General features: G+C 29.9%; 2 protein-coding genes across 3 annotated transcripts; both read right to left on the bottom strand.

Moving 5' to 3' along the window:
* Nucleotides 1-2,468: 2,468 nt before the first annotated feature.
* LOC106771797 (protein SCARECROW-like) lies at nucleotides 2,469-6,145 on the bottom strand. Its single transcript, XM_014657782.2, has 2 exons — nucleotides 6,123-6,145; nucleotides 2,469-4,063 (listed from the first exon to the last, which is right to left on the bottom strand). The coding sequence occupies exon 2, from the start codon at nucleotides 4,059-4,061 to the stop codon at nucleotides 2,676-2,678; it is 1,386 nt and encodes a 461-aa protein (XP_014513268.1). The 5' UTR covers nucleotides 4,062-4,063; nucleotides 6,123-6,145; the 3' UTR covers nucleotides 2,469-2,675.
* A 4,434-nt stretch (nucleotides 6,146-10,579) lies between these two features.
* On the bottom strand, nucleotides 10,580-18,981 carry LOC106769676 (embryogenesis-associated protein EMB8). Of its 2 annotated transcripts, XM_014655397.2 has the most exons (14): nucleotides 18,467-18,981; nucleotides 18,307-18,368; nucleotides 17,943-18,043; nucleotides 15,799-15,888; nucleotides 14,998-15,120; nucleotides 13,394-13,471; nucleotides 12,678-12,763; nucleotides 12,477-12,525; nucleotides 12,036-12,092; nucleotides 11,827-11,957; nucleotides 11,651-11,734; nucleotides 11,361-11,430; nucleotides 11,029-11,154; nucleotides 10,774-10,940 (listed from the first exon to the last, which is right to left on the bottom strand). In XM_014655397.2, exons 1-14 carry the CDS (start codon nucleotides 18,805-18,807, stop codon nucleotides 10,917-10,919), a joined length of 1,422 nt encoding a protein of 473 aa, XP_014510883.1. In that variant the 5' UTR covers nucleotides 18,808-18,981; the 3' UTR covers nucleotides 10,774-10,916. The 2 variants fall into 2 exon arrangements, with proteins under 2 accessions (XP_014510882.1, XP_014510883.1); XM_014655396.2 differs by having other exon boundaries at nucleotides 10,580-11,154; nucleotides 18,467-18,977.
* Nucleotides 18,982-25,092: the final 6,111 nt, after the last annotated feature.

Genomic DNA, 25,092 nt, shown 5'->3' with positions numbered 1-25,092 from the left:
AAGATTCAGCTTCTTTAAAGCAGAAAAAGTTGTAGGAGAAAATGCTGACTATTTCATTGCTTCAAATGGCTAAAAATCTTGTGTTTCTTTTTCCCTGACACACTAGAGATTCCATTACAACATAGAGAGTGTGCTTGCAACTACTCCTCATGGGTCACGATCCCCCATAGAGATAGCAGATTGTGATTTACAAGCCATAATAAATGCAACTTTTTTCCTGTTCTTTAGTAGCTACAGTAACAAAAACAAAAATATTCCTCATAAATTCATGTCAATGACATCAACTTATAGGAATTAATCAGAATGAGAGGTTTATAACACACATCATTTTCTCTTCTGCAGAAATTAACATCAGACAAATACCAAAAATGGCTTAATATAGTTATTGCTACAGTCTGAAATATTTCAGAAGATATATATGCATTGCTTAATTTGGCTGGTGTTGCAAAAACCAACTCTTAGAATGTAGTAATTGATTCAACGCGAATAACCAAAGTCCAAAATAGCGTACATGCTACATTCATAGCTAGGCATAGGAGCTTCTGGAATCCATTTCGTGTTCATTTGGGTTATATGTTATACGGCTGCAGAAGAATTTTCAACTTTTACCTCTCTATTTTCAATCAAATATTAATTTTAAATTCCACATTAGAATTAATGACTTATTATTTTTCACTCTTTTTCTTATTACGTGTTTAAATATAAACCACAGTTCATCCTTTATATATGTGGCCATGCTCATCACATTCAAGAAAGTAAAACATATCTTCGATCGCATTACACTTGGTATAGGTTTCTCTTCTATACTTTCAATCAACGGTTATTGTATTTTATCTTTTTAAAGGAGTTAAATAAAATAATATTATTTTATCTTAAAAACTGCATGTTGTAAATTAATATGGTATTTTACACATAAATTAACAAGACTGTATATATATGAATGGTTTTCTGCAGCCATGCAGACAAGTGATAATCATTTTCTAATGAACTGCTAAGTATCTATATTTATTTTTAATGAATTGTGAATTTTCGATTTCATGTACAAATTCCTTGATGAATTGGGATATGTTTTTTTTGAAACTAAAAGGAAAAGTGAGTTTGTTAACCTCCCTTCTAGATTTTGGAAGCATTCACAATAGTATTAATAATTACCTTTCTTGTATATAACATATATTGGATATATTTTCTTTTGCATTCTACAGTGTCAAAACAATATAAAAGGTTGGGAGATATTTAGTTATTAAAAAGGATAATTTTTATATTTGTAATAAAAATTGAAGAATAAAATAGTGAATATGATGTGTAAACAGAAGACTGAATTCCTTAATAGATTAGTGAGATGAAAACGAATTTTGACTAAAGACATAAACTGAGACAACTAGTTACTAGATGTATGTACTTTGCATTAATTGATTTGACTGTCAATTTAATTTTAAATTATCTATTCATTTTTTATATATCAAATTGATATATTTTTCCTTGTGAGTTAAGACTTATTTGGCGATTATTTTCAAAAGTAATATTTAGTTTTTTTTTTTTAAAAGAGGTTTGATTATGTATTTATTTTATCAATTATTCTAAAAAGCTTAAAAGGTATAATGAAACAAAACTAAAACCATATTTTGATATGTTATATATAATTCTTGTTTTGAAATACAATGAAAACAATACTATGCTTTTACAAAGCAGTTTAAATTAGAACACAAACTTATTAGTTCACTCATTTCTAAAGAATGACAGATAACTTTATTTTAATTAAATTTTTTAAAGAATTAATTATGCATACTTTTTTTATAATATTATATTATCTTTTAATGTGCATATTTTCATTTTATATTTCACTTAAAATTTCCTTTATAATTTTATAATGTTTTAAAAATACCCATATGTAATAATTGCTAGCCAGCTTTAATCATTTCAAAACTCCCTATATTTTTGTCCTCAATCTGTTTCTTCTTTTTATCCACACATCATGATATCCTATGTGTTTTATTGCCTCCATATATTTTAATTTCAAATTCCACTTTTGATACTCCAAATATTTTATCCTCAACACTGCTTCAATTTATTCACTCAGAATCTTGATGTTATGAATATTTTGGTTTCCTTTTTCTTTCACTATTTCTGTAATACTATTTCTTACCCACACACTTCTCGTCAAGGATAACAACAGTTGTTCCCATGTAGAAAGGAAATATATATATATAATATTTTTTAACTCTAACTCCACTGCTGCCAATATAAGATGATTGATGAAGTCATCAGTAACTTCTAAAACCCTTTGTTGAACGTAGAATTTACGATAACAAGGTATCAGATCTCATTCAGCTAAACCTAAATAGTTTCTTATTAGATATATATGTGTTCATGACTTAAACTAGGGTTTTTCCACTTAGGACCAAAAGAAGAGGAAAATTAGGGTTCATCAAGCTAAAACGTTGAGGAAGAGAAAGGGACCAATATTCCTAATATTATATATATAAAAATTTAGCTTAATGTTTACTTAAACAATGTACCAACTACTGAAAGCTCTTCATAATTCAAGACATAAATATATAACAGATAGCGAGCTAAATGAAAGAAAATAAGAAAAATATTAGCTAAATCATCATTTTAAGTGTAGATTATTACCAAAATGATGAAAAGGGTTAGGACTTAAGCTTGTATATAATCTCTCAGACTGATTGCCATGCTGAGACTGTGAGCAGAAACCTATTTTGCCACCCTAAAGAGATAGCCCTTCCTTCATCTCTTTCGGAAACCCTGAAACCCCCACCTCCTTCTTCCTCAAACTGAAGAGGACAATAATGGGTCCTCATCTTCAGCAACAGTTTTGCTTGGATCATAGACTTTGAGCTTATTTTGGTGGCAACAAACCCATGATTCTCCATTCTTGCTTTCCATGTTTCCATCCTTTCATACTTTGGACAATCCACACCATCCACATCATTGTTGAGCATGCTTTTGATCTCTTTCCCCAGAAGCTTCTTCTCAATTCTCAACCTCTCAGCACTCTCTAGTGGGAGACAATCATCCAGTGAATCAAACATGGCTGCAAAGTAGTGCAAGGAGTCTGTGAACCTTGACAAGAAGCTCCTAGGACTCCTGCTGCCCTCTTGCTCCACCACCACAACAATGGAGGGATTAAGGGAATGAACAAATCCCAATGTGTCAGAGATCTTCATAAAACAACTCAAAGTGTTCAAATAAGAAACCAAGTTGACAGCCACCGTTTCATTCTTTTTCTTCCTTAGGTTGATGACCCTTGAGCCTCTTAGCAGCCCTTGGAATTCAAACACAAGACTGACAAAACCCTTTGAGAAACTAACCAATCTAGACTCAGTTTCTTGAAGCTCTTTGAGATTCTTCCCGAATCCGGTTATCCTGAGGGATATGCGGTTGCCGGTAGTTGCCTTCTCCGAGAGAGACTGAATGAGAGAGGGCCATTGGAAGCCATAGGAGACATCAAAGTCAATGACATGCAAAGCGCGGTTGTTCCTCTCTTCTTCTTTCTCAAAGGCCTCCAAGATAGCTTGGTTTGCAGTGAAATGAGCGAATTGGTAGTAAGGTGAAACCCTGTAGAGATCTGTGAATGCATTTAACTCTTCCTCAGTCGTTGGTTCCTCCATGAGCATGTCGTAGAATGGGGATTTCCTTGTGAGAAGCCTTGCGGCCAAACCATCAGCAAAATAAGCCACCACACGCTGAACCGAATCACCTGTTAGGGAAACAGTTTGGTACAAATCAGTGAGATTCTCTAAGGATGAATCCAAGTTGTTGTCATCAACAGCAGTTGCTGTTGAGAGCAGCAAATGGATCAAGGGGAGGCCATTCCCATCTTCTACAACTCCTTTTCTCCTATGGTCTTGTCTTAGCATCTGCTCCCTCATTTGGAGAAGCCTAAATATCTTCCCTTCATAGCTTTCATAGGATTTCCTAGCAGTAGTACTACTCATAGAGACGTTATGTTCCCTAATTATCTTTCCCTTCTTTTTCCTTTCCCTATCCGCAGCAACTGAAAGGCTAAGGTTCAAAAGCTCATCCTCCTCTGAATCTTCCATATCTGAAACAAAAGAGAGAAAAGAACAAACAAAACCTGTGTGGGTGTGGGTGTGTGTGATGAGAGAGGGAGAGTAAATCTATGACATAAACCTGATATGCTTGTGAACTTTTATGGGGGAAAACTCACAAAAATTCCTTCATGTCATGACATGGGTATATATAGGAGCAAAAGATGAAGAAAGAGAGAAGGATCAGATATATTGTTTTTTCTCCTATATTTTCCAATAAGACGGAGAGATTAAGAAGGGTATCTTTTTATTCTTTAGAATCAGTGTCTTGGGTCAGGAAAAACACATTGATCTTTTCATTATTATTATATTGGACTGCTTTTGAAATCTATTAAAGGGTCCTGTTTATGGGTTTTTACTCCTTTGGTAGTTGGGAAGGCTTGGAAGATGCCACATGAATTGGACAAGAGACAGCGTTGTCAATGGGGAATCAAACGTACCGTCCTTGAAAGAATTGTCTTCACACAGTTTTCCTTCTAATTAATTGCCCTAACAAGTTACCTTCATCATCCTATTCCTTTTCTCCCCCATACATATTCCTTCCCTTTGATCAATTACCTACTTAGAGTTCCATATCTGTGAACTACGAATTGATGCAGGTACACGCTATATTTATTATTAAAAATATTGAAATAAATAGATTAGTCAATGACATTCTTTTCGAGTAGCTCATTAGTTATATGAGACTTTATTTTATTGCCTTTGATGGAAACAAAGAAATTTGGATCCTAGCCTTCTCAGCATGGCTTCTTATTGGCACAATTTAGAGCCACTTACAAGGATTTGGCTTTCTTAGCATATATTCCACTAGTACTTTGGGATCTTCTGCAAGGAAACTTTTGACACTTTCTCGTCATAATATACCAAGACAAATGGATGCTAACAAAAAGTGACACCACTTTACCCGTGTGATAAACTATATTTTTTATCATGAATATGGATGCACTGTGTCTCTGTATGCTTATTCAACTTCATTTTTCTCCTTTTGGCAGTAAGATGATTGGGATAAAAGGTTTACTTTAATCCACAAAGCATCTGCCACTGTGAACACTACTTACGAACTCGATCACCCCCAACGAAGGATTAATAAATTATTTGACTTAAATAGTACGTATACAAAAAAAAAAAAAACAGTGGTTCAGGCAACAGTAGATATATAATGCTTATAAAGTTATAATTTTGAAATAATTAGATTAAATTAATTTATAGTTAGCTTCGGGAAGAATCTTGGAAATAATTTTGTGGCAATGAATTAGTATCAATCACTTTCGAAAGAAAAAAAAAATAATGATTTTCCGTGTAGAAAGGAGGAGAATGAGTTATTAATGAGCGTTGGTATTGGTGATTGAAATGGTCATAGGTAGCAGTGCTGGATCCTTTAAAGGTCACATCAAACATGGGAAAGTTCTTAATTCTTGATTGTCTTGTTAATGGAGGACACATAAGTTACTATTAATATGCTTCAAATAGGACACACACGATGAACGTGCAATTTGAGGGTGACATATGGCAGTTTCTTGGATGCACTAAGTATAATGTTATCGAAAGCTGAGAGAGGATAACTGAAGAAAAATGCAGCATCTAACATAGAGAAAGCTCCTTCAGCATATAACTCCACAAGAGATAATCTAGGAAAGAAGAAAATATATAGCAGTGTAAGAAAGAAGAGCAAAACCCAAATGCAAGAAACCTCTTTGTCTCAACTTGATGAATGGAAAGGTAAAACGAGGAAGGAAAGAAGGAAAAGTGGTAAGGTAGAAAAACATGCTCTGGTGTCAGAAAAACCCACGTGAGGCCCCTCTGCTATAAGATGTCAAATAGACAAAAGAAACCCCAAAAACATATTTGTTTATTTGAAGGAAAAAAAAGAAAAGAAGTGTAATAAATAGATAGCATGAAGTGGACTAAAGAGAAAGGATGGGTGGTGTGTTAGAAAGAAAGGTGTGATGCAAGGACAGGTACTTGAATTCAATAGGCATTCTCAATCTCTCATTCGGGTTAGTGGAAAAAATGGAGTTTGTCAGACAACCCCACGTGAGGGTTTTTTCATACCTCTCTTTTCTCAAGAAACAAACACGTCCCTCCCAAATCTATATGTTTTTTTTTTTCCCTTTGCGTGAGCATACACTCTTTGCGTGCCAAGATGAAAAAGAACAAAGGTAAGGAAGTAGTGGTGGGGGTTGAAGAGAGAAAGGTGGTGTGGTCGGTTCTGCATACCAATCCTGTCAGTCATCAGAACAATATTTTGATGGATGGGGAAAGAGCAGTGGAGTAAGTAACTCATCACTCATCACTCATCACTCATCAACCACAGATCTCCACTCCTCATTTTTCCAACTTTCCCCCAATAAATTAACTCATCCCATTGCATCAAATCATACAATATTTTACAGACTCCTAAGTAGGATCATCATACTTTGGAGATATGTACAAATATACATGGATTCGCAGCACGTGTTGTCTTCATCATTCAATTTTTCTTTCAAAGTAATGTTTTTAAATCAAGAATCTAATTAAACACCACTTTATTAGTCTCATAACAATGTCAACGTATACAAACCTGTCTGTCTTGAGTGAGAGTTTAGCATGTAATGTCAACAGATATCAATGTTTTCTTTTCTCATTTTGTTTTCAAATCTGATATATTTAAAGTAAAAGTAAAACAACATAAACTAAATTTCAACATATATATCTAATGACAGACAGTTCTGATAAAAGTCGTATTTAAATAGTATTGAAATAAAAAACAATGAGATGAAGCACAGAAAAAAATAAGAAATGTAATCTTGTGAGGCCACATTCACATTGACATGATCCGTGAAATCATGGCTATGTAGTTTTTTGAGTATTGGGAATAACTTTATTTAATTAGAGACACCAGCATCCAGATGTTTGTTGTCTGCATCCTAAGATGCAAACGTTTGGGTTCTACAGCTGTTGTCTTCTCTCAAAAATATTATAGTAATATGCATATAGTAATAGGTACTTTGATTGAGGATGGTGTGGGTGTAATTATGAACAGTACTGTAATACATTTGGGGATCTTCCAGGTATTACGATTCTTGCACTCCATCTCTTAGCATCTTTGACACTCTCTAAGTAGCAATGATGACTTTGTATGCATTATCATTAGCAACCAAGATGCTATCTATTGGTGCAGGAAGAGGGTCTGTTACTTCCAAACATTATTTTATAACACTTTCTTAATAAACAACATGTACTTTTTCTTATATCATTCTCCCTCTTCCACTTTCAACTGCCAAATCAAAACGCTTTCATGTTTCTAAGAAAATTTCTACTTGTCAAAGTTCTACATCATATGCATTGGAGATGATCATAGAACAAAGTGAGTTTGTCGTCTATTATTAGGATCAAAGATGATGGAAGGCATAGAAGTATATTTTTATGAGCAGAGACATCGCAAGAAGAAAACAAGTCTGAGAATTTTGTCTCCAATGGGAAGGTGTCAAAACCCTTTTGACTTTATCTACCATTTGCAAATGAACCAAAAATATAAAATAGGGTTTGCATCGTACATCCTTGAAAACTGCTCACTTCATAAAACACATGAAAAGAGGAACTTTTACGTGCTTTGGTGTGATTTTTAAGATGATATTCGATCGATTTCGATTTCCATTGAATGTACTGCCAAAACTAAACACGCATATTATTATATTATTCATTATTTTCTTTAAAATATCCAATTTTATACTGTGGATTATTATAATTTTGAACTTCATTACTTAGTTTTTTTATTTTGGGGCATGGCCTATCTATACAGTAAGTTGTTTTATTCTATTCATTGAATGAGTTATTTGAAGTTGTAAGTGCTGTTTAACTCAATAGTAATGCCTTAAATAAGTTTTTCAATTAAGATTTGAACTAATTAATAATTTCATTTTAAATTATTGAAAGTATTATTTATATCCTGAAAATATCATGGCAATAACAAATATTTTGGAATATCAGTATAAAGTAATTGAATATATCATGTAACATTTTAAATTTACTATAACATTTAAGTCTAAGTGTAAATATATATAGTGTAGTCATTTACTCGTAATAACATTAAACAGTAATTGTTATACTCGATATTTAAATGGTATGAAAACTGTTTTATATTCGTCATTATTTTAAGTAATTTTTAGTTTCAATAGTTTGCATGTAATTTAATTATTTATATTTGAAGATATATATATATATATATATATATATATATATATATATATATTGAAATTAATTGTACTAGTTCATCAGTTAATATTTCAAAATTATATATTTGATTTATCGTAATTTATTTTTTATTTTGTAAGCATAAATACGTCATTTCTTCTGCCAAAATACTTCTGTACAAATTATATTAAATATACTTCTTGTCGTGTTACTCTAATTATTGTAAAATCAAAAGGCCAATTTGATGCATTAGATTTCTGTGGAACTGAAGACAGTAAAAAAGAAATAAAAATGGAAGCTAGCTATAAAGTTGAAGGATAAGATGAGAGAGGTTGCTATGTAAGGAATTCAGTGTGAAAGTTTGTTAATATAACTAAAATGAGTAAATATCAGGAGAAAAATCTATAAATTTATTACTTTAAGAATTTGGATTAATGTGATACTTTAATATTTTATGAGTTTATTTGTTATTTATTAGTTTTAATGTTTCTCCTTAAAGAATCTAAAACGACTGAGACAAGGATAATATAAAGTATGTGAAAAATCCAAAATTTTGATGATTTATTGCATCAAAACTTCTTTTCTTTCTTAAGGAAAGTGTATCTCATTGTAAAACAATGATCCAGAAGAAGAGTCGTTAAGAGAATCATGCTTAAAAAACATTTCCTTTCAACATGAAGAAACTTACAAATAAAAGAGATATTGTTAGGAAATCAAAGTTAATAAAAAATCTTAAGTTGAGTTGAGCAATATACAAATATAGATCCATTAATTTATTCTTTTAAACTTTTGGATTGAAATTATGTTTTGGTTGTTATGTATATAAGATGATATAACAATACTCATAATATGCATGTCCTTACATGATACTTATTGACATTAATGTTGTTGTCTAGTATAATTGTGTATGTTAATACTTAATGTGATATTGTGGTTTCACTAATAATTACATAAATTAAAACATAAAAAAAAGGCTTATACATCATACTATTTTTAAGTAGTCAGACTCAAAAATTTTACATAAATAGTTGAGTATGGTTTTTTTTTTCTAACATAGTTTGAATGAATTTGGATTAATATTCAGTAAGATATACTTAATATAAATATTTTGAAAAATATTAAATAATATTGTCTATAATAACAAAAAGACTAAGTAGATCTTAAATCTTTTTCTCGTAATATTCTTGTTTATTTATTTATTCTCTAAAGAAACCTTATGTTCTTGTGTTGTGTGTGTATTATTGAAAATGAAGGTATTAATTAATTGTGTATATTTTCCAGGCTAGTGTAATATGTTTCTAAGGGTGCATGCTCAAAATACAGTAGGATTCTATTATTGTTGAGTAAGTTTCTCCTCCCAATGATTTTTTAAGAAATAAATAAATGGATTTTTCTAAAAATTAAAATTAGCTTAAATAATGATGAAAAATATAATTTACAAAACCGCTACGAAATTTCATTTATATTTCAACTTTGATTTCATTGACCTTTAATATTAATTCTTAAACAATATGAAATTATTAACATATTATATTCAAAATTTGTTCACTTTGGAATTGAAACTTTTATTACAGTTTTATTCTTAAAATACAATATTTCATAAACTTGAGGGAAAAAATGTGTTTAGATTATCATTGACCTTGACTCTTAAATGATACTGAACTCTTCAATTTTTTTATAATTTTTCTTTTAAAAAACCACTTTAAATAATTTTCTACACAAACGCTATGTACTATTCAATTCATAGACAACGTAAATCCGATTTAATGTCCCACATTATATTCAAGAAAGTTTAATAGAATGGTAAACTTATAAAATTATTACAGACGGACAAATTGTGTTTGATTTTGGTAAATTTTATAAACTGGATGTTTGTTAGCGATAGAAATTAGGCAAACAAATAACAGTTTTAAAGCGACATATCTTCAAAAAAAAAATTATCAAAATCTACTCAATGCATACAGAAACACTACGAAATATGTATCCATAAAGGAGAACAACTAAGATAAAAGAGCATGAAAAAAAAATAAAAAATGCTAGCAGTTAAATGAAATAATTAAGAAATATATTTACAAGTTTCTGTTCTTATCATTACAATATACTAATATGATATTTATAGACAAAAAAGAAAACAGTACTATTCATAATCAGTTTTAGTAATCTTCAGCCGTAGATAGTTTTAATCTTTAATCATCAACTATGATGATATTCTTATTTTAATTCTTCAAATATAAGATTCTTTATTCAACCTTGAATGTGAGAGATAACAGTCATATCTATGCGTTTTCCGTTTGTTCCAGGGTAGGATGCGAATGACATGAAAAATAAGAAATCACTGAAAGTGCGGATTAACTTCTCCACAGGCCTAGAAATGCAGATTTACCCCTATTGCAGGGGAATGAAATAGGAGTATATTATTTATTATACATCTGCGTAGATAAATACAACAATGGTAATAGCAAGTAAGCAATTATCTTCGGACCAATCCATTCGGTAAGATATTTCTTATCTTTTTCCCAAACACAATATATAGAGCCGAACCAACCAGTGGCCAACTAGTGGTAATAGCAATATAAACTAGCAACCAGATGGACCATTGATTTTGTCGAGATAACTGGCCTAGGTATATTTTGAATGATCTCATTACATTCGCTGCTGCATCCTGAGCACTACCTATTTGAGCAATGGCTGGCGAACCTACAGTCTTTGCATTAGTCTCAAGCTCATCTCGTTTAACTTCTTCTGGAATCATCTTTAGACCCTCATTATGTGTATCCTGCATTACCTGTATTTCTTCTGTATTGTCATTTTTTAGCTCGTTGTTCAATGCAGCCACCATTCCATCTTCGGTAACATTAACATAAGGGCCCCGATCAATTGATGTGCCCAATGGTGTGTTTGGTTTAGGAATCTGCAACAGAAACAGAAAAATAGCACTTTCAGCCACTAGAAATGCTCTGCTTAGCACTCCAAGTAAAAATTACTTGGTCTACCAAAATCCTAAGTTACATTTTCTAATGTGATACCAAAACGTTTAAACCATTACCCAACCAAAGGATGAATAAACATTCAATGGGAAAAACAAGTGACTAAAATCTACCGTAAGAACGTATTTACCTTCTTCTGTACATGCATAAAATGGCTGGCGTGTAGTTCACCAAGGAATTCATTAACGGCTCTTACCCACCTGCGAGATGGAAACAAATTGCTCTTCATTTTCTTTGTAACAAGAATTCAGTTGATGTCGTGAATATTCTAGTGCAACTTGAATCAACGAATGATATAGATGATATTAGAATGTTGCAAGCATAACATGTAGCAATGATTGAGGGACAGAAAACTGCAAAAGTTGTCAAGATCATGTAAGAGAGTGCTGAAGAATCAGATGAATAAAATTAATTAATTACCACAGGCTAGATGCAGTTATCCCTTCGAAGAATGCCAGATGTCCTCCGTGCTTCACAGTAGCCAAGACAACATTTTTATTTGCCCTATCAAAATAGTGGAAGCAATAAATTGATGTTGAAGTAATGCAAGAAAAATCATATTAATCAGAACCTAGGAAAACATTAAAGCACTGTACCTGCATTCATCCCAGGGAATGGCTTCCCTGGTACAGACTGGATCATCCAGAGCACTAATACAGAGAAGCGGAATCGAAACAGATTGGACATAATTAGAACTGCTGCAGCGTCTGTAGTACGTATCCACAGTCTAAGAAAACAAAATTAGTTTAGTTAACCGATGTGAATCAAAACGAAAGATAAGACAAAATAATAGAGTACTACATACCTCATACTTCCCAACAATGCGGGTGGCATGATTATCAAAATCTCGAATGGAAATAGACTGCGAAGCACAAGATTATATATGCACACATGATTGGATAAAATTTAAGAACTTACAAAAAACAATAAAATGAGGCACATAACACTTAAGAATGTTTACGTGAATAAACTAGTTGACCTCTAACATTAACTTCCATCATTCAATCAATTGAATAAACCCTCCATGTATCTCCCTTGTTTACTACTCCTACAAAGTACAGACTAGTAACTTGCCTCGGTACCACAATAAATGGCTAATAAATCATTAAAATTGAGTAATTGGATTAAACACGCCTTCATCATAGAAATTTTAAGTAACTGCATTCTTTTTTCAGTTTTAAATAACTGCATGCCTTAGTTTTATGATTTGTAGTAGTAAATACGTATTATAGAAAGTAAAGGGCACCTTTTCTATCCCTTCCCAATTAGCAAGGCGAGAAAAATGAGGCTGGTGTCTGCAATGAATATTTGTAATGATATAAATATAAATTAAGTTACATTGTGAACTAGAGGAACTTCGTAGTTTTGCAACAACGCTTGGCATATGAAGAGCTTTATAGAAGAAAAATCAACATATTTAAATTCTACATGAAAGACAAAGACATACAATTTTGCATAACCTTGAAGTCCAATTGCAAGTGCTTTATCATAAAACTTCTGCACACGCCTACGGGTTATAAATCTATCTCCAATCTGCAAATAATAAAAAGATTATCATTTTTTTAAGGTAAGTAACAAACAAAATGAAGAATAATTCAAACTTACAGTAATGTGGAATTGGTGCAAATTCAATAAAAATCCATTGATCATGTCGTAAATTATATAAAAAAAAAAAACAATTTTTTACCAAAAAGCATACACACCTTGTACGCTGAAGTCCTAGCCATGGATATAAAAAGCACAACAATGTCATATACAAAAAGGTCTAAACAACAATATTAAAAAAAAAAAATCAGCTGAAGAACCAGTTCAAAATCAACGAAAAATAGTTTGAGTCAATCATCCTTTTGATTTTTAATCAAAATATTTCACAGAAGAAATAAACTAACATGTAAAAGGTCCACGAATGATGCACAATAATTAGCCTTTTATTATTGAGTTTATCTTGTAGGATACGTATTGTGACTGTAAATTTAAAAGTTTAAGATAGTTTATTATGTACTATGTAACATAACATTCAAATTATATTTAGTTGTCATTTGGTTTAACAATGGATGAACCAACGATAATCAAGGCATGCTTTTGTTGGTTCAAGTACCAATATCGCTTTTAAAACACAGCTAAAAATAGAGCCAACTTAATTTTTCAAATCAAAATACTAACCAAAAGGTCCCAAGGAGAGCAAACAGCTACAGCTCCAGCTACAGGAATATTCTCCCCTTCCTCACCAAGATATTTTATCTGCAAACAATCTTCCAAATCAAACAGTGCAGTGAAGAAACTAAGTTCATTACATGTGTAAGAATAAGTTAAAAACTGTACTATTCCTAGTTTTGCAGTAGTTTGAAAAGCAGGCAGACCGTGTGCCAATGGTTACAATGTAAGTATTACAAAAATTTTAAGCATTAACACAGGAGTTGCAATTAATAAAGTTACGGAACCAGCGTGATGATTTGCATTTTTTTTTTCTTAATCCTTTCCCAAATATTTTTTTACAGTGGTTCTCTAGATGATTATTTATTTCTCACGTCTTAGAAACTGGTACATGTTTGGATTCTCTAAAATCACGTTGTATAGCAATAAGAGAATCCACAGTACATGGTTGCATAAATGGATTGTTTAGCTCAACTTTGTCAGTCTTGAAATGCCAGATAAATTTAAACACTAGCCATTGAAATTCACTTCAATGGTAAAGTTGTTCGATCTAATTTTGTGGATCCTACAATTGAATCTTTTTTGTCGTGATTTCTTTTGAAATCTGAGTTGTATTGTTTGAATTTGATTGAGTTTTGATCTATTTAGTTTTCGTTGTACTTTCTGTTTTGTTTGTGACAATATCTCTCTTTTGCAGCTTTTTTTTTTTGTCCAGAAAGTTGTAAGCAATGCTGCTTATACCAGCACTAGTGCTTGTGCAAGCAACGATAGCTCATACATTCATCACTAAGAAATTTTAAACAAAGGTGTTAGCATAAACCAACCCCCTTAAGCACTCTCATTGGAGATGGTCTAACTCAACAGATATAATGAACCACATTAAGTTTGAACATTAAGTCCCACTAAGATTTACATATGAACAATGAGACATTAATATGATAATATCTACCCCTGAGAACAGTTTTTTTATCAAAGATTATGCTAAACCAATACAAGAAATTAGGAAAAATTCATCATCTACGACAAGGAGAAAGCATAGAGGTCAATAGGGTGGAAAATTATACCAATGACTGAACAATTTTTATCAAATATGATCCTAATCAGTACGAGGAAGTGTGAAACCAGAAAGGAATCAGTTGTTCCTTTATAGTTGTCATAAATGGCACTTCAAGACGTATGTGATACAGAAATTTATAGCTTTATATCATATGATGTGATTAATTAAATTAAATAATCAAGGTTCATTTGTTTATGCCTTTTCAAAAGAACACAAACTATTCAATTTTTAATGATGTGTAAGTAGAGCGCGAGACTAGGTGCAACATTGAGGTAGTTGCCTTGGGACCTCAGTTCAAAGGTTTAAAAATCCTAAGAAAAATCTCTCCACTTGCAGGGATAAGGCTACATACAATACAACTATCCTCTCTAGACCTTATTTGATGGGATGGGAGGCTCGTGAACCTCCTATTATTCTAAATTCTTTGGGGAGAAAAGAAAAACCTCAGAAAGAAAGGTGTCTTTTTTCACAAAAAGTTAAAATAGATTATAGAAAAAGTTATACACATGACAAACGCATTGTTTCAACTTTAAACAATCTCAAGCGAAGAAATTACCAGAATATTAGCTCCAATGCTAGTCCCAACAACAAACAAAGGTGCCCTGGGGTTTTCTCTGTGTAGATAACTAACCACTGTGCGTACATCCTCAGTCCATCCAGCATTGTAGAAACAATCAGACTGAAACGATTTTAATAAAAAAACTGCATTACTGGAGGAAACAATTAAACAAGAAAACTAATACACCACATTCATCACGGTATTGAAATGAAAAATAATCCTAATATTCTGACAAAAAGTAATGAAAAAAGTAAGGACAGTTTTCAGTTGTTGCCTCTCCTATGTTTAAATTGTTTGTCCTTAGGACCAGTTCTATTTGAAGTATTTTCAAATTTTCATTTCCACTTTTCCCTAACAATTACAAAATGTCATCTTATTTCCTGTGTAAAAGGAAATTGTTGTCTTCACCAATTTGGTAATATCATAATTGTTAATAAAACCATTTTCTTGGACTAAACAGATACTTTAAACTCTTTGTAGTTACTGACTTACGGCTATTTAAGAGCTCTTTTTTCTGGACATGAAAATAGTTTGGCCGGTTTTCCCTACCTACTGAGCTTAATTAGCCAGCTCATTAACCTTAAATTTTAATAACGGTAGTAGGAAGCCAAGCTTGGAATAGAGATATATGACCAATCCAAATCTTCACAAATAACTATCAATAATTTTATATTGATTTAGATGTGTATGGGTCAGTACTAAGTACGATGTATAGCAAATAGTCTTCAAGTATATTGACAGTATTCAAGTTATGTCTTGACATTGAATTAAAAACCTGCTAACTGCAGAAACACTAACCGTGATTGAAACACCTCCAAGTCCTCGGTGATTACTGATAACAACTTTCCATCCACACTTAGCTGTATGGTATGCAAGATGTTTGAGATACTACCAAGAACGGGGAAGATAAACGAAAAACAAACCGTAAGGAGGCAATCTAATATAAAATGAAACTTCATATCAACAAAAAGATGAAAATTATAAATTATAACTATTTTATAAGGGAATATATAAGCCAAAGTCTAGCATACTTCATGTCTAACAGAATAAGTTAACAAATTAGAATGATTGTGCGGGACACTTTCTCCATTTTGACAAATTAGTAATATTCAAGGAAGAAATGTTTTTAGCAATAACACCCCAGCATCAATCGAATATCAACCTAATATTGCTCCTGGAAGTCCAGTTGCACATGGAAAAAACTTAATGGCAGGCCAAGGCTTTTGTTGAGGATATTAATGTGTGACATTATGTTGTGTGTGTTCTCAATGTGTATTAGGCATGCATAAAAAAGGTGAAACATATATTCTGAATTTGTGAAAACTGAAAAACCTCGACCAAAAATTCAAATCAAAACATTCACCTCATAGCCCAAAAAAATTGAGTATTGAACTTGCATACTGAATTGACAACAACAACCAAGTGTTTTTTCTCATAAGGTGGAGTAGCTACTTGAATCAAACAATGTCTTAGGTTTGGGCATTTTGAGTGTTTTAGTCAAACTCAACCAACCTCAATCCCTCAATCGAACCCATTGTTCGTTGAGTAGGGTATTGGATTTTTTGGCGTTGAAACCCATGAACCCAACCCAATCCATCTTTTACATAATATAATTTAAATTTTAATTTATTATTTGTATGTTTTATAAAAAAATAAAGATTGAGGAAAATCACATATATTAAACATCATTTTCTTTCTTTCTTGTCCTAGTCTCCTTAACCAAACATTCCTTAGAGCATCTTGAGTGGATAACTCATTCATGGGTTCTTAAACTATCTTTTGTAAATCCTAGATATTCCATGTCATTTAAAAATTCTATTAGCATTTTACTCCAATTGTAAACTCAATATTCTCTATAATTTCTGGTTTTTGTAAAAAAAGGAAAATATTTTTTTATTTGTAAGAATTCATTATGGGAGACAAACAATTTTTATAGTGTCAAATTCTAACAACAAACGTCATGAAAAACAAGTTCCTAGCTTATGAACTTATGCTCACTCACTTTTGTATCGATTTTTTTAATTTAAGATTTGATTTAATTTATTTACAAGCACTATTCAATAAAAATACATTTAAAATATAAATATTGGAAAGTTATCAAAATGAATTAGTAAAAGAAAATTATTATTTTGTATATTGTAAAATCATTTTTATCTTTTGGATTCCTATTGACCCAATCCACTATAAATCGGGTTGTTTTAGTTTGAATTTGGAAGAGAAATGACACATATCCAACCCAACCTGAACTATTGTAATCAGATTTGGTGATCAACCCTGCTCTACACATGAAGACCCCTAATAATGTTCTTTAGTAAGTCATAACAATAGAGATATTATTTAATTGTTTTGCCAATAGCTTCTCAGTATCCCTCTGCCTCTAGTAGCTGGGTTACTCTTCATCTAATCCACTCTCCCTTTCAGGGCTCCCACAAGACTTCGCTGCACGTGACCAAACCACTTAAAGCTACATTATATGAGCTTTTCTGCAATAGAAGCCACCCACACGTTTCTCCCAAATGCAAGCATATCTTAGCAAGATTTGTAGTTTATTGAGCCTATTATGTCACTGTTCTTGAATTACTCATAAATACCAAATGTGATGCTTGAGATGAATATGTCTCGTAATAAAAGTATTAGAGATCCTAAATTGACTAGAGATAAAACAAATTTAAAATATCTAAATGGATGTTAAGTTAGGCTTAAAGTTCAGTGTCTTAAACAGCATTGCCTACCGACCATTATACTAAAACAACACTACATAAACATAACTACCATCTACCAAGACATAAACTAGAAAGTTTACAAGCCCTGAGCAAGCAGTCAATTAGCTGCTCACAGGGAAGGGCCAGGTACGTGGTTGTTTCCAAATTCCAACTAAGTTGTATAGTGAGGGAAGTAACGACAACATTAAGAATACACGCAAACTGATAATAAAGACTTACAGCGGATGAAGAGTCACTTGTTAGACCGGGAATTACTACAACAATGGGAGTGGATTCATCTTTACAAACAACACCCTCCACATGGATAGCGCCAGCAGAAACTGTGCCAAGACAGGACACGTGAGAATGTATGATCAAACCTATGAACTGTACATAACTGGTATCCAACTTAATTGGAATAATATGGGATACACTTCGATATCATATTAGAATGTGTGTTTGAGAGTGGTTCTTTTTTTTTTCGATAAACTCCTCTGGAAACATGTTTAATTCAAAATTTATTTGATCCTAAGAGTCAGTCACTAAGTATGCAGGCAGTATGAAAAGAGAACTAAAAATAGGAAGAATCGATATACTGCAGTACCGTCGGAACTCATTAGCCAGTCCAAAGCAACGGTTCCACCATCAGGGGTAGTAAACAGTTGTCTGAAAGATAAGAGAACATAATAAGGCGAATGGTTAGACGAACGAATCGAATAACCCAAGCACAGGAGCACAATTGAAGAAAGAAGGGCGGAGAGGACCTTCGGTACTTGAAAAAGGGAGGTCGACCGAAGAAGTTGAGGAAGACGGTCTGGAGATGGGGACTGGAGAGCCAGGGCGTGGCGAGGTAGGTGCCGTGGAGAATCCTGCATTTGGAGACGACGGCGTCGTAGACATCGGAAGCGGGATGAAAGGTTAGGGCGACGGGGGAACCGGTGAACACGGAGAAGAGGTCTTGGAGGAAATGGAACTCGAGAAAACGGTAGAAAAGGACGATGAGAATGAGAGAAGCGAAGAGGAGGTAGTGGTATATTGGAATGAGAGAGAGCGCCCGAAAGAGGAGACGGTACGCTGATGAAGAAGAAGACCAATCCAAATCCATGGAAGAGGCGAACTAACCGAGGAACACCACCGATTATTCAATTGAAATTCGACAATGCTAGTTAGTTACTCCTTCTATTGTATTAGATCAGAGGGCAGAGAGGGAGAGAGAAAGGAGAGTAACATACTGTAAGGAAGAGCGGCGCGTGAAATTAGCGACCATTCCTGAACCTCCACGTGACCCCATGCCGTGCATCGTACACGCCCTCGTTTTATTATTTTGCTTAATTCTAATGTAATCTTTATAATTTACAAAATCCATAATTTCCACGTTTAATTTTATTTTTTAATTTTAATTTTTAATTCTTTTTTATGAAATTTTATTTTTTTAATCATCCGTAGCTGTACTTTAAACATGGCGTAATGTAGCATTAAAGAAGCGGACAATTATAATAATTTTTTACTAATTGAGAGATTCCACAGTTATTGATATTTTTTTCACTGCATATTAAATAACGCTACAGATAATTAAAAAATAAAGAATTCAAATTTCATGAGGGATGAAATTATGGATACTTAAGCTGTGTTCTTAAGGTAAGATTTGGGGAAGATGATTTGCGGAAGATAATTTGAATGGATTTAAGTGGATTTGAGAGTAATTTTTTTGTTGTTTTTTTAGTGGATTTGTGGGTAATTGAGAGTGAATTTGAGGATAAAATTTGTAAAAATTAGTGTAGGATTTGATTGATATAACAGATTTAAAAAATTTGTTTAATAGATAGAAATTAAAGATTACCAAAATATTCTTAATTATTAAAATAATATAAAATGATTATTGTTAATGTTATATTTAATTATAAAAATGTTTATAGTGAGAAAAAATGGTAATTTAATAAATTGAATATAAAAAAATACTTTAAAGTTTATAAGTATAGTTTTAAAGAAAATTAATAAAATACTTCTTCATAAAAATAATTTTAAATAACAGAATAAAATAATTAAAAGAATATTTTTTAGAAAATTATTATTTTTTCTTTCAATACTATTTTTGTTTAAAGATTACTTTTAAGAATATAACTTAGCCTCTGTTTGTTTGGGCTGATTCCACTTTTAACGAGAAATTGCACAGATGGATAGAGGATTAAATCATTGCCAATTCTTTTAACCATGTTATTAGCTACTAACATATGGTTCAAGATCTTTAAATCTTCAATTCTATCTATATATTTTTTATTTCTTATATTTTAATTTGTTAAATCATTTTTAATAGTATCCTAAAAATGTATGTTAACTTCAGAATTCAACTATACTTATACGCAAAGCCGTTAGTTAAATTAAAATTACATTTATTAAAAAAAAAGAAATTAAATATATCTATTTTAAATTCGGGGCCAAAATTTTAGGGTGAAGAAGAACAAGGAGATGAAAATTATATTTAAATTAGAGTTTGTAGTTTTATTATTATTATTATTATTGAAGTATCTTTTTTAAATGGGTTTTAAGTGTGATGCTATTATTAAAACATTTTTAAATGTTTTGTTTTGTTTTTATAAATTAATTGCTTTAAAAAAAATTTATAAAAGATCTAAATATGTAGCTTTTAGGATAATGATTTCTATTTTAATATGATAAAATAAGTTTACATCGAGTTAATCGATATATTACAGATTTAGATGAGTTAGATTAAAAAAACTAACGATTTTAAGTATGAATCAATCTTAATTATGATTACTTAATCTGTAATTCTCAAATAATAAGTATTTATTCTTTTTATCATTTTATTATAGTTTTTTTTTGTTATAATTATTTATCATTTTTAATTATGTAGGCTTACAAATTGTTTTTTTTAAACTAAAATGTTAATTAAAAAATATTTAAATAATTTAATTCTTTAATTTGTTTATTTAAAAAAGTATATAAGACATATCTTAATGGTTAACAGTTATCTTTATAATAATATTGAAGAAATAGACAAATACTTTTATTATCTATAAAAAAAGAAAAAGAAAAAAACACTTCAAGAAAATGGTTAATTTGTTGGTAATAGTAAAATTAATCGGTAATATGAAATTATTGATAATAAAAAATTTGTAAACAATTATCAACAACCAAAAGTTTCGGTAATCACGACAATATAAAACCAAATTAAGAAGTGTGACACGATCACTAACAAAATTTATGGACAAAGAAATATGTCAATAACAGGAATTATAAATCATCAACAAAATTTACAAATTGATATATTATTAACAAATTCCGACAATAATGCAATATGTAATTTATCAATTAATTTTTCTCACGAATATTTCTATTGATAATTGAAATTTTAAAATCTGTTAGTAAATTTGATTTTATTCACAAATCTATTTTTATTAGTATAATTTTTTTTATAATTACAAAAAATCTTATAGTAAAATGAGAAGAGATAATCTACTTTAGTTGCATTTTATAAATATGTAAAACAATTAACATAATTGAATATTCTTAAATGAAGGAATTTACCTAACTGTGTAATAGGTTGAACCATATTACAAAATTTATAACTCACTAAAATGTGAATTAAGTTAAAATGACTCATTTATAATTCAACATAGATAAGTTAACCCGTATACTTACTAAGTGTTTGTAAATCTTCAATGAATATATAAAAATTGTTAAAATTGTTTAAGTGAACCTAATTAAGTTTAAGTAAACTAAGGTTTGAAATTTTTTTCTTTAAAAAAAATAGTTTTATAAAAGAAGGTTATGGTGGATATGTTGATAAAGTTCTGTCCATGTGTAGAAAGTTCACTGAAAACAACTGTATGGAACTGCGTCCAAAGTGATGTAGTTTATTCCATACTATAGTGTGGAAAGTTGATATTTACATCAAGGTTTTGTCCACATTGGTGTCTCAAATTTGTTATGTGTACATATCTTATTTCCTAATAAAGGTACATAATTTTTTTAGTATTTATATAATTATGAGGACTTTTGACAATAAATTAAGAATAGATATAATATTAAAAAGGATAATGATAATTAGACAATATTTTTTTGATAACATTTAAATATCATTTACGTATTATTATGTTATTGATCCAAAATCACTCCATGATGATGTTTATGATTATTATTATTCATTGTGAAGTGATTTTGAACCAATCACATAATGACATATAGATAATGTTTAAATGTTATTAAAAAAATATTGTCTAAGTATCATTATTCTATTAAATAAATCATATTACAAAGAAAAATATACTGAAAGTGATCAGGACTATTAATATTAACAAACTTTTAGAATGTGACATATAACTCTATCAAAACAACAAAGCTCAACGAGACTCATGATCGAAATGGATAATAGTTGAATATTTTAATTTATTTGTATGTAACTACGAAGTTATAATAGAATCATGCTAGCAGAAAAGATAAAATATGTCACAATCCGCTGCCTAAGAAAATGTTAACACACAAATTATTCCTCTCTTTATATTTATATATATATATATATATATAATGAGATTCTTCTTTTTAATGTCTACATTTATTTTTAAAATTTCTTTAAATATTTTTTTTTCAAAATAATTAAAACAAATATTTTATCAATTTTACTATTTCTCTAAATTCTTTTATATAATTTGATATTTTTTTAATTTAACCATTTTTTAATTATAAAATTATTTATAAAATAAATAAAAATTATGTAAAATAACATTATAAAAAGTATTATATTTAATTTTATAATTATAAAAATAAAAATAATAACAATTTTATTACATTTTATTATCATAAACATTGTTATCAAACTCTCGAGATAACTCGTACGAGTTTATGTTTCCAGACATAACTTCCGAGTTAACTTGGAAGTAAACTCATTTTTTACGTAAACTCATTTTTTACGTAAACTCGATAGAATCGACTGTGAAATCGATAGAAACATGTAAAATCGCAAGTTTGGAGCGATTCAAAAAATTATATATTTAATGAAATACATCAAAATTAATGATAATAATCTAAATATTTATGTTTTACAATATTTATTTTTATGAACAATATAACTATAATTTTTATTTATTTAAAGTTATATAGTTTTGTAAACTTATTTGAATTAAAATATTATTTATATAATTATTTTTCATCTTAAGTAAACTCTTACAAGCTTACTCAACTCTTACAAGTTTAGATAAACTTTCGAATTTAAAATTTACTCAATTTTTACAAGTTTACATCAACTTTCGAATTTAATAACCTTAATGATAAACACACATAGCATATATGTTTTCACCGGTAAAATATAAAGTAAATTCGGGTTTGGTCTTTAAAAGTTATTTTAATATTTGTTTTAAAACATGATTTTAGCTTAAAAACTAATTCTTTAGATACCGATATTGAAACTCATTTTAATTCTTTAAACATATTGCTAAATCGTTAAAAACAGTTTTAAAAATTATTTTAATTTCTCACATTTAAAATTTATAAAATTAAACATATGTTTATAAATTTATAAAATTAAATGTTTTTTACTTCTCTTTTTCATTAAGCATGGGTCACATTCAAGCACTCTATTTTTATTTTTATTTTTTTGGGTTAAATATGTTTTTAGTTCCTATACTTTGGAGCGATTTTGGTTTTAGTCCCTCTTTCAAACTAAGATACAATTTAGTCCTCCAACTTTAGAAAGCTCTGGTTTTAGTCCTTTTTACCAAATTTTTTTAACTTTATTTGCTGTTTCAAGCACGTTTCATTATAGCATTTGGATTGTTTACACTGTTTGACACATTTTTGCTTCAATGTTAACTGAGAAATGTGTTTGAAACAAGAAATAAAGTTAAAAAAATTTGATAAAAAGGACTAAAACCATAATTTTCTAAAGTTGAAGGACTAAATTGTACCTTAGTTTGAAAGAGGGACTAAAACAAAAATCGCCCCAAAATATAGAAACTAAAAACATATTTAATCCTACTTTTTTTTCATATAGCATTGGAAAGTATATTAGAAGTCTCATCTTGTTTGTGTGGCTCCAAAGAAACTTTTGGAGTATATACTTTATTTTTATTTTTTTCCTAGTTATAGAAACACCTTAAAGCTTGGAAGTCTTAAAGCATATTGGTAAAGGTAGATTTTATCTAGGTCAACAAGCTTAGGATAATGATTTTTTTTAATATGATAAAATAAGTTCAAATCCATGAGTAAATCCGATATATCACCGGTTTAAATAAGTTAGATCGAAAAAAAATTAACTTTTTTAATTACGAGTCAATTTGAATTATATTTATTTAATATGTGAGTTAAACAGAATTGGGTTTGAATCTTGAAAAAGGATTCATCCGTAATTCACAGATAATTTTTTATTATTTTTATATGTTTTTTATTATAATTATTTATTATTTAAGTTTATAATTTGATTTTTTTAGAGACTAAAATGTTAGTCAAAATAATGTTTAAATAGTTTGAATCTTTGATTTGTTTATTTAAAAAATTTTATAGGACTGTCTCAATTGTTAACTATTATTTTATAATAATATTATTGATGAAATAGATAAATATTTTGATTATACATTTATAAAAAAATAACATTTCAAGAATATCATTAATTTATCATTAACAGTACAAATCAATCGATAATTTAAGTTTATTAACAATGAAAAATTTGTCAATAAAATGTTTTTCGATAAATTAAAAAATATTAACAATGATCAACAACTAAAAATCTTTTAGTAAATATTCATTAATAATTACTAACAACCATGTGTCATCTCTAACTCTTTTCCATCTCTTTATCATTATCTTTCTCCTAAATTTTATCAATGCATTTTAAAGTATTAAGATTAATTTTATCAATGAATTTTATACGAGTTGGTCAAAGTTAAAATCAAGAAGGATAATATTATGTCACTAACATAATTTATCAATAGAGAAATTTGCCGATAACTAAAATTATAAATCATGAACGATATTTCTATAGATAATTTTAAACCTAAAATTTGTCAATAAAATTGATTGTACCAAAGAATCTATTTTATTCAGTAAAATGAGTCAATTAACTTTAATTGTATTTTATAAATATATAAAATAATTGATATAGTTGAACGTTCTTATAAATGAATGAATTGGTGATACATTTTTAATTCAAGCTATGATAAATCAACCTCTATAAGTTACATTATTCCAATTCTTCTTACTAAGGGTTTATAAATCTTCAAACTATGAATCTATAAAAATTGTTAAAATTGTTTAAATGAACCTAATTAAATTTAAGTAGGTTTGAATTTTTTTTCTTTAAAAAAATAGTTTTATAAATTGATTTATAGAAGAAGGTTATGGTGGATATGTTGATAAAGTTTTGTTCATAGGTGTGGAA

Source organism: Vigna radiata, chromosome 8, assembly GCF_000741045.1.
Source record: "Vigna radiata var. radiata cultivar VC1973A chromosome 8, Vradiata_ver6, whole genome shotgun sequence".
Lineage (NCBI taxonomy): Eukaryota > Viridiplantae > Streptophyta > Magnoliopsida > Fabales > Fabaceae > Vigna > Vigna radiata.
Note: the sequence above shows the minus strand (reverse complement) of the source record. Positions and strands in the feature narration are given on the sequence as shown.